At 33.1% G+C, this 11,261-nt stretch overlaps 1 protein-coding gene across 1 annotated transcript; it reads right to left on the bottom strand.

Annotated features, from left to right (window-relative positions):
* Positions 1-209: 209 nt before the first annotated feature.
* Positions 210-11,191, bottom strand: LOC106078216 (nudC domain-containing protein 3-like). Its single transcript, XM_056021760.1, has 8 exons — positions 11,057-11,191; positions 7,586-7,667; positions 7,317-7,473; positions 5,943-6,129; positions 3,244-3,346; positions 2,892-3,068; positions 1,653-1,841; positions 210-498 (listed from the first exon to the last, which is right to left on the bottom strand). The coding sequence occupies exons 1-8, from the start codon at positions 11,161-11,163 to the stop codon at positions 379-381; spliced, it is 1,122 nt and encodes a 373-aa protein (XP_055877735.1). The 5' UTR covers positions 11,164-11,191; the 3' UTR covers positions 210-378.
* Positions 11,192-11,261: the final 70 nt, after the last annotated feature.

Below are 11,261 nucleotides of genomic sequence, written 5' to 3'. Positions count from 1 at the left end.
TACCTGAGTGCTAGAGGAACAGAATAAAAATAGTTAGGAAGTCCTTATCCTAAATCCTTACAGTGGTTTAAATTTCTTAAATCTCTAGCCTGGTAGTGAAGGTTGAAGGCTTAACTATGACTTTTTTACAGTTCATAACTTATTACAGTTTTATGTACAAAGTATTCCATAGTAATTTTTTTTTTCAATGACAAAGGAAAATAACGAAGTTATATTGTGAATGTTATTTAATGCAACTTTCTTGACATAATGTTATGACAAACACAAGTCAAAATTCTCAAGCCCCCCAATAAGCTTACCAAGTGAAATAACACAGTGAATGCAAAACAGATTTACTCAAAATTATAAAGAACTTTCATACATATTCAAATTAAGTCATTAATTATCAAAGTTGACAATGCCACTGGTGTCCACATTGAATTTGCTTGGGTCAAAAGGTTGGCCTTTGAATGGTGAACCTTCTGCGTCCCAGGCTTTCCTTAACATTTCATGTGTTTTCTGAAATGGGATAAAAAAGTATTTTCATTTGAACATCTAGAATGGGAATGATACTTGTAAATGCAATGGAATTAAGAGAAACATTTAAATTGTAAAAAAGTAAAAACTGTTTATGTGCATTTCCCTCAAGACACAGACATAATTTACATTCTTTCATACCACAAATAATTTAAATATTATTTCGAGTCACTTGTTACAATTATATTTAACATTCCTCACCAGCCAGACAATACTATGGATAATAAGGTTTTCTTTCAAAACATAATACTTAAATTCAAGTACACATTCTTAAAAGTATGTAAGTAAACAAGAATTGTATCAGAAAGCTAGTCTATTAAGTCAGCAAAGTAAGCAAAATAAGAGATAAACTGGTGTGAAAGGGAGGTTAATCAGTAATGTAATATACTATACCTAGAAAACTTGAGAGATTTTGTAGTAACAATGTTAAACTAGCTTTGTTGTACCGGTATTTAAAAAAAAAAGTATTTCTTAAAATATTTATTGAAAATTTTTAATAAAAATGTCACGGAATGGAAGTGTGCAAGGCCATTTCGAATAACCAATTATTCTTTCATTGGTTGAATGTTAGCATCACAAGGTCATGGCAGGATGTTACTGACTGAAACTGCAAACCATACAAACAGTGAATGAGAAATTCCACACACACAAAAGGAGATGGGTTCCAAAAGGCAGGACGACAGAGTTTGAAAAAATTATTTAAAGAGATGCATTGGTAGTTTGGAGGACTTGAATGGCGGCAGTAAATGTGTTTAATTAATTGTTGTCACACATTTATAAAGTGTGTATATTATTAAAGGGATTCCTAGTTCCAGATTAAAAGCGTTGTATTTATATTAGAAGGATAGTTTACATTTGTATCTCTGGCATCACAATATTGTTTTGAGTGTTTAGTAATTGTTTAAAAGGAAAGAACTGCATAAAATTAAAGATCAGAAACACATTGGCTGAAACCAACACACCGGGACAGTCAGCCTCAAAAGTATTGTTGTCATCTAGTACACTAAACATATAGTAAAAATAGAAAAAATTGTAAATTTCCTATTTAAAAATATGTACCGGTACTGGAATACTAGTATTTCACTTTTATAAAGGAAGAAGTGTTTTATTATTTCAGCAGCTCTCAGGATACGTACTAGTTCATGAGACTGTGGAAGTCCCAGTTGTTTTTGCCGCTGGTTGTACATCATTTCTTCTATTTTAGCCTGGGCCTCGTCATCTAAATCTGTCATGGGTCGGCTGCAGTCAATTTTACGAGTATTGATTTTTGGCTCATCTACAAAGACATGTTCCCACCACCTCTCTTGTTTTTTCTCCAGATTTATCTGTAACAGACATGAGAAATTGAAACCATAGTGTTACAGTAGAAGTTACAACAGACATGAGAAAGTGAAACCATAGTGTTGCAGTACAAGTTACAAACAGAAGGATACTATGATAAAGACAAACACTATATACTGACTAACTAAAACACTGAACTAGAAGGCACTTATTTAAAACTTCCGCAGTTTTCATACCCATTCAGTTCCCTACAGTCTAAATGTTATCAACTTGGAAAGCAAATAAGTTTGACTAGAGGGCATGTAAGTGGTTCCAAACCATACTTTTATAAACAGGTTTCTATCATCTTAAGCTGTTCTTAAATGCTTTGAAGTTTTAAATTAGAAACACTGTAATGTTCAGCTGTCTACTACTGACATTGATGCAGTCTGACTTATTGCTTATGGACTAATTCAGAATGTTTCTATTCAATTTCCCTTTAATCTAATTATTTGGGCCAACCTTTCTACAGCTTTTATATTTAGTTGTAGAGTGAATCCTCTTAGCCAACTTCAGCACAATCTGTTCTCACTTCAAGTAAGAAGACTAAAGAAAGGTAGCTTTAAGAACACCTAACAACTAGGAAGACTAAAGAAAGGCAGCTTTAAAAACACCTAACAACTAGGAAGACTAAAGAAAGGTAGCTTTAAGAACACCTAACAACTAGGAAGACTAAAGAAAGGTAGCTTTAAGAACACCTAACAACTAGGAAGACTAAAGAAAGGTAGCTTTAAGAACACCTAACAACTAGGAAGACTAAAGAAAGGTAGCTTTAAGAACACCTAACAACTAGGAAGACTAAAGAAAGGTAGCTTTAAGAACACCTAACAACTAGGAAGACTAAAGAAAGGCAGCTTCAACGACAACTACCATTTACATTGATGCAGTGTTTTGTTTTGCTAGCCAATATTTACATTTATAACGTGCTTTGTTTTGTAGTATCATTATAACAGTATTAAGGCAAAAAAATCTAAACTGTCTTTTCATTAATGAAGCTAAAAGTATCAATTAATTCTCTAACATCAAAAGACAAAGATCTAAAAAAAAATTATTACATGAACAAATTCTCCAGGATTCAGTGTCCACATTGACTCTTCTGTGTTGATTTCCCAGGAAATATCATTGTTCACAACGTCTCTCCAGCTATTGTCTGTTTCTTGTATTTGGACAGAAATGTGTTTCTTCTTGAGCTCAACTTTGACTTGCTTGCCTTTTCCTATGTGTTTAGGTACCTACAATCACAATTAGCATAAAACTTTCAACATGGTAAATAATTAACTTCACAAAAATCAATAGTATTTAACCATTTCAAAGGCGACCTAAAACAAGAACATTAATGTCCTAAGAGAAGTTTAGTTGATAAGTTTAATAGAAAACTGTGTAGGGCTCTGTGGCATACAAACTAACCTTAACCCTTAAATCCACTTCTGTAATTGTTTGTGACCAGTAATAAGATTCACGTTCAGCACCATTATAAGTGAGGGGGTTAGCCTGGAGTTCTCTTCGAAGTCTAGAAAAAGAGGTATACATAGAGTTAGAATAGATCAGTGTGGACAGTGTAAAAGCAATGATTCTTATCTAACAAGAGGGATGACAGATAGTTGTTGTTTTTTAATAAGCTCATTAGGAAATCAGAATGGAGGTGATGCCATCTAAATCATATTGAAATGAGCACATACTTGTGCTGCATGTCACCTAGTGTATGCCTCAAGGTCTCAAGAGATGTGTAAACAAGATGTTTGAGAAAAACATTGATAAGAAAGCTATACAGATTTTAAGCATAAAAAAATCACCCTCTTTCTTCATAACTTTAACATTTTACCATCACAAAGAAGATATAAGACACAAATTACAAAATTTCTTTTTTTTTCTTTGGCAATTAAATTGTTGAACAATATGTAACTTGCTGTTGTAAATTTCGCATGTAATGTTAACGAGAAACTAGGGTATGAATATATACCTTGTGTGTTATTCTACAAGCCAGCTTTTCTACCACCAAAGCAAAAGCAAACTTAACCTGCAATATTTGTGGACGGGAGTGTCTCTCCAAAATAAGGTGCCACAGTCACTTGAAGAAGTCTTGGGGGAGCTACCACCTTCTACCAAGCGCGTCCCCAGGTGGCGGATAGGGGAAAGACCCTTAGATATAAGGGTTAGCTGTGAATAGCAAATAAACAGCCACGGACCAACTGGTTTGCAGTCATGGAGGATGAGGTGAAGTATTCCAGTGGTTAGAATATTTACTAAAAACATCTCAGAAATCCAGGGAAATGATTGCAAAAAGCGAGTATAGGGCGCTCTAACTCTAAACCCGGGTAGATGAAACTCGTTAGCTAGGGATAGCAGTTCATCTAGGAGAGAAAACTCTGAAAATAAACACCTGCTGCCTTGCAGATGATCTTGGATGATCAAAGGCTATGGGAGCACACCCAGAAAGAAAAGCAGGCTGAAGTCGGAGTCAATGGGCCTCCTGGCGCATAGCACATTGACACGCAACCTCATCTATGTTGGAGTTCAGCCACTCCAACATAACAATGAAAACGAAGAAGAAGAACTTGAAGAAGTGTTCGAGATGAACCATAGTCGCTCTACGACTGAAGGAGGCCAACATACTCTACTAATGTTTGCTCCAATTATGTACTGTTTTTTTGTAATGCACAATTGTAAAACAAATTTCCTCACAGATAATAAAAATGATTATAATTACTGTTTACTTACACTTTGGTTTCGAGAAAGAAAAATAATTTCACATAGCAAGGTACTAAAAATAGCCAAGGGAGTTATTAACAAGCACAATAGAAAATTCTCATCTCTTAAGTTGGACATGCTAATTTTAGAGCAGGTTTATATATATATAAAAGAGGATAATAAGCAAGGTCAGATCTACAAGTTCAACTGAACTGTTTCATTTTGTAAAAGAGGATTTCCATTATTTTTTCACCTGAATAAATATCTCTGACTGTAGAGAGGAATTTGTTCATCGGATTTAGATTTTAGATCCAACTTCTAAAAATACAATGGCATATAAACCAACAATTTTCGTCACAAGGCACAGTGAAAAGTTTCAATCAGAAATAGTGAAGAAAAGGCTTAGAAGAAAACACAATCAGTGGATTCATTTGCTGATGTCTTATATCATTTGAAGGCGTCAGGAGGTCATTGTGGTGCTTTTTTTTATATTGCTATAAGAAGATCAGGGGCCATGGTGGCTGAGTGGTTAAGTGCTTGGCTTCTGAACCTGGGGTTCTTGGTTCAAACCTTGCTGACGACTGATTTTGAATTTCTGGACTTTTAGGGCGCCCCTTAGTCCACCCAACTCTGATGGGTACCTGATACAAGTTGGGGAAAGTAAAGGCGGGTGGTGGTTGTACTGGCCACATGACACCCTGCTTGTTAACCACTGACCAAAGAAGCAGATGACCTTAACATCATAGATGTCAAGATCTGAAAGGGAAACTTTATTTTTACTATAAGAAGATGGAGGAATGGTTTTAAAAAAATATTTATCATAAAATGTTAACAAAAATTTTATCAGAAAATGTCTTATGTTTATAATATATCCTATATGTAACACCAGCATTTGTTAGTTGTTTTATTTTGTAGAAAATGAATTAGATTGAGGTATTTTTTTAGTACTCATATTAAATAAACAATAACAATCACACACAACAAAAGTGTTAGAAACTCTAATTCAGTAATTACGTTTATGTGAAAAAAAGATTTATGGGAAAGTCTTTCAAAAATGTGTATGATGAATGAAAGGGAGAGGTGGCATATGTAAATATTATTACAGCGACAGAGTAACAATGTGTCTATGTGTTCCTGGTTGTGTAACTCAAAGTCGGAACCTTATTAGTGATTTGTCTATGGACCCCTTTAGTGAATATGGATCCTCTAATTACCATAAGATGATAGCTAGATATGATAGAGATAAGATAAGATAGAGCAATAGCTATGGTCGAAATAATGTCAACCACACAGCAGTTGATATATTAGAAAATTATTGAAACTAAATTCATGCATATTCACAAGAAGCTAAACCATTTTAAATATACATAAATAAATAAATAAATAAAATAAAAAAAAAATAAATAAAAAATGAATACCTTGTTTGCTCAGGATCTTCCGTTTCATCATCATCATTATCTCCCTTATCTTTTGATGACTCAGTATTTTGTTTGTCCTGAGATGTTGATTCCTTCACTTGAGAATCAGCCGGCGTTTCCATGTGCATTTCTTTCATTCTTTTCTCTACTGGTTCATCTTTACTTCTTTCTTCGTTACTTTTAGATTCTTATGTAAAGATACAGATCACTGAATTAGTGACCTAAGAGTTACTAAATCGGATAAATATGATATAAGAAAATATGGGGAAAAAAAATTAAATATCCATCATGAATCTTATCTAATGAAATACAGACATTACTTTAAAAAAAAAAAAGATTACGAATACGCTCTATGCCTGTTCCTATGTCAATTTAGCCATGCTAATCATGACTTTAATTCTGCCAAGTCATTGGTTTTCCTGGCTGACTCTGGCAACCCATTTTATGCTCTAATAGCACTAGGGAAGAAGGAGTATTTGTACAAATTTGTCCTAGCATATGGAACGAGGAATGTGCCTTTATCTCTGTGTCTACTTTACTTTTTTTAAGTCTTCTATCCTGAGGGTTTCTAAATTTAGTGATTTTACTAAAGTTGTTACTCTAATCAAATGTGAATATTTGTTATGAATCTCACTACTCTATTTTGTGTCTGTTCCAGTTTCTTAATGTTTTCCTGTGTTGAGGAGTCCCAAACAGAGGATGCACATTCTATTATTGGCCGAACCAAGGTTAAATAACATTTTAGTTTCAACATGAAACAATGGTAACTACACAAATACAATGGTAACATAATTTTCTGTCAAGAAAGAAGTCTCAAAAGTAATTTGATTCAGATTAAATAATACAAGTCCCTGTTCACCACATTCATAAAGGGAAAATGTTTTATAAGATAGATAAGGCAAAGTCTTCATGTCCAGTGATAGTGGAAGATTGTGCTATAATGTGTGGGTACAGCTGAAATCCACATACATCTAATGAAGACAAAGCTAACATCTGCCAGAAGTTAATTTATTCACTTTTCACCATCTGTGTCAGTCTTTGTCAGTAGTGTTCCTTTGGGTCTCAAATGTATGCCCTACAGCCTTGGTAATTTATTAGCAGTCTCGTCTAGAAGCCAATTTCTTAATGTAAAATACATCAAAGTCTCAAGCCAGCACTGAATATAATAACTTTAACAATTACAAATTCACACACAAAAGAGGCATCAAGTCATGATTGTGGACCTAACAACAAGCCTAATTTATTTTTAACTTAATAATTTCAACATGAAAAAATAGAGCTGTATCACCCAGACTCTTCCAAACAGCAAATGCTTTTAATTATACTATAGTTAGTTATACATTGGTTTAAAAAAATATTTTTTTTTCTCTTTACCTTTTGGAGTTTTTTCAGTGTCTGTGATGACCTTAACCTTTGGCTCAGCATCTGTTGATTCTTTTGAGGCAGATTCTGTCATCTTCTCTCTTAAATTTTTCATTTCTTCTGTCCTCTTATAATCTTGTGCTGCTAAGTTCTCATACTTTTTGAAAATCTAAAGCAACAACATTAGCACTTAGACTTCGGCCCCATCAAAAATTACTTCAACATAATTTTTTTTTTAAATTCTTTACATTTTTTTTTCTAAACAATGACAAAGTACTTACATTTTCTAAAAGTTTCAAGGCAACACCAGGTGGAAATCCAAGTTTATCTGTGTCTTTTTTCATTATTCTAAAGAAGTCAGTTCTGAAAAAAAAATGTATTTGATTTACATTATGGCACATCAATTAAGTATCTGGCCACTACTTTTATTAATACATCTTTGTATTCATATTTTTTTTTACTAAACTGGGGTGTTGTGGACTGTCCCTGCTCATTTTCCAATGATTTCATTAAGTTTCTTATATTTTAGAACTCCAGATAAAGACCACATCAATAAAACAAGTAAAGTCATTTATAAATATCTAGGTGTAATCATTGATAACAAGCTCACATGGAAAGACCACTTTGGAACTCTGACAAAAAAAACAACAGCCCAGCGACTATTTTTCCTACATCAACTCAATAGCTTTAAACTAAATAAGAAGATCCTAGATAATTTTTCGCGGTGCCATGTATTCCTGGGCTGTCCCCTCTTCCTCTTTCCTTGGGGGTTCCATGTTAGGGCTTGCCTTGTTATGTTAGATGCCGGCTTGACCTGTCCCAAGTGCCATGCCGTTGGCTTTTGTAATTAAAAAAAAAAACAAAGTTAATATTGCAATAAATGTCATGTTTCTTTTTCTGAAAAGTAATATGAATTTAAACACCTAGTTTGTAACATGAACAATTCAGATTTTCCACACAAAAATCTACACTTTAAAGTTTTATTTTGTTGCTTTTAACTCATTAAGCCAGTTTGAGGGATAGAAGAGCTGGTCAAAGGCAAAGAATGAGGCAAATAAAAGACCACATGTCTAGAATACAAAAGCTCTAGCTGACAGATAATGGACAGTGTGACACTAGTATTGTGTTGTTAATACAAACTTGTATTTATAGATGTAAATCTGGTGACACATTATCAGAGGATTCAAGAATTAGTATTCAATAACTCAAATTCACTTCAGAAAATTGCATATATTTTAATATCACTAATTTGAATAGTATTTAATAAATAAGCAAACACAGCACTTTCCTTTATTTAAACTTAATAAGACACATAAATATAAAGGATAGTCCCTGTGAAAGTTAACTTACTTATTACATATGTCCCCCCCCCCCCCCCTTACAATCACGTCAAAAGGACAAAGACAGTTTTTTTTTTGAGGATCTAATACGAAAAATTAGGAAGATCACAAAAAAAAAAAGCACCAGAGTAAGATCAGACCCCACTACTTAGCCAGACTGCCTTAGGCGTTTCAGTATCAGCAAGATGAATGAAAAGGGCCAAAGACTGCTTGAATTTTGTGTGTACCAAAATCTCCACATCATAATTGAATTAAAACAATTCTTCAGCACTTTGTCTCACAAAGGCATCATACAGCTAAACACTAGCAGCTACTGAACATAAAACCGACAAGGAGAAGTGATACTGGCAATACATTTCTAATAGAACACACACTAGTTTACTGCCAGGTAAGACTGATGCCAACTAAAATCTAGAAAAAAAACAACTCATGCATAAGTAATTCAGCATAGCCCATTCTGACCACTGCACTGAACTTAGTAATAAACTGAAGGAGACTTTTAATATCTACGAAGCGGTAGCTGTGTAGAAAATGTACCTGTTCATAAGTAGAGTCGAACAATATTTATAAGAAAGCACATTACTTAATAGTAACACCCAAAGAATTGCAAGTCACGGCACCAAAAATACTACAAGGATGTGATAACAAAAGAGTCATGCAGAAAGGAATTAGAAAAGCCTTTAGACCACTCACTAGCAAGTGTACCTGCTTGTTAAAAGATGGCATAGTCATCAGAGAGCAGGTGATAGGTAGAATATTATACCAACATTTTCACTGAATTATTTTCCCAATCACTCTGACTAGCTTCCTAGCTTAACCCATTATGAATGACTAGGACAATTATTCTCTAATAAAGAACTGAAGGGCAAAAAATGACCTCAAATTATTTTCTTTCTACTCCTGCTCTAGATTGAACACTCAAGTCAATAATTCATTGTCACATTTCCCAAATTTCTGCTTGTTTCAGAGTCGCTGAGGTCACACCTTGATGACCTTGTGGTTTACATGTACCTAATCTTGATAGAATAAGTTAACCATGAGAAATATAGATCTACTTGTTTGATAATTAATGTGAATGTTTATGTGAAGTCTTGTGATTGAGTAAAACTATGCCCTTTGCCTCTGAATCTTTTATCAAATTTCTTTGAACATAATACAACAAATGACTTAAAATTTCTAAATCTGCCACAGAAGGCAGTGTAATGATTAAATTAATTTTGCTATGTTTTGTTTTAAAGATTTTACATTAGACTCGGTCTAGAATCTAGCTTTAAAGTTTAAATCCTGACTGGAGTCTAATCAGTAAAGTATAATTAATGACTGTAGAATGCAGTAACAGTAGCTTAACTACTTCAGACCACATATAATAATTATATTTCTTTTAATAATGAAATGATATCAATATCAATTATAATTCAATTAATGAATTTACAATTAAATGATAAATCATCAAACACACACACTCCTCACCACACAATCAACATTACGTGAATCATGACAAAAGTCACAACAATGACACATTGAGTGACAATGTGAATGACACTTAATGTCTTTCTAGCTACAGGTACTAGATCTAAATCTAGACTAAATTTATATATACTATTTACTTTACTTTATATATAATATATAGATCTACTATTATAACTAGTAAATAATAATTGATCCAGCTTTTCTTTGAATGACCCTTTTTTCATGCTCCTTCCAGACTTCCAGTGTACATTACAGACGACTCATGTCTTACAATATGTTTTAGTTTTAGTTTTTGAATAACAATTAGACTAGATCTACTAGTCATCTAGATTCTAGTTATTAAGTCTGATTAAGTCGAAATAAAGAATCACCCTTTGTGTCAGGACTTTGTGATTTTACCATCACAAAAGAGATACAAGACACCGATAGCAAAGACAAACAGACACAAACACTCTTTTGTTCCCCTGGCAATCAAATCATTAAATAAGAACAATCTGGTATAAACTTTGTCACATGTAAATTATGAGTGAGTCTGGTGTGAATGTACACTTTGGTTTCTTATAGTTATAATGTTTTTTGTTTGGTGTAATGCACAAATTGTAAGACAAATTTCCTTACGGATAATAAAGATTATTATTATTATTATTATTATTATTATCATTAAGTTGATTAAGACCAAACAAACTTGAAAGTCTGCTGGCGAAGTTCAAATACTATATCTAATTTATTATATTATTATTAGACTAATTATTTATTTATTATACTTGACTTGACTTGAAATACTTGACTTGAAATACAAAATCAAACAAAGTCACTTCAAAGTGTAATAATTATATTTATAATAGGTAAGTGTTACACAGTCAAACCAGCTCAGTTAAAGGACCATTATTTAAAATAAAGGGTCTATCTAGTTAGATCTGATGATAAATCTACGAGCACTACCTTCTATATAAAAACCCGAGAACAACATCAATAAATGGTGCAACTTTTCCTTCATTTTGTAAAATTCCTAACAATGCAGAATCGTACTGCTCTGGGTTTGACGCCATTATTGTTTTTGTTATGCTAAGTTAAGTTTTTATGATACCGACAATTAAAAAGAAAGAAATTTCCCGAAACAAACTGGATCTAAGTTTCGATATTGATC

The sequence above is a fragment of the Biomphalaria glabrata genome, chromosome 2, assembly GCF_947242115.1.
Source record: "Biomphalaria glabrata chromosome 2, xgBioGlab47.1, whole genome shotgun sequence".
Taxonomy (NCBI): Eukaryota; Metazoa; Mollusca; class Gastropoda; family Planorbidae; genus Biomphalaria; species Biomphalaria glabrata.
This window is presented reverse-complemented; position numbering and strand designations above follow the sequence as displayed.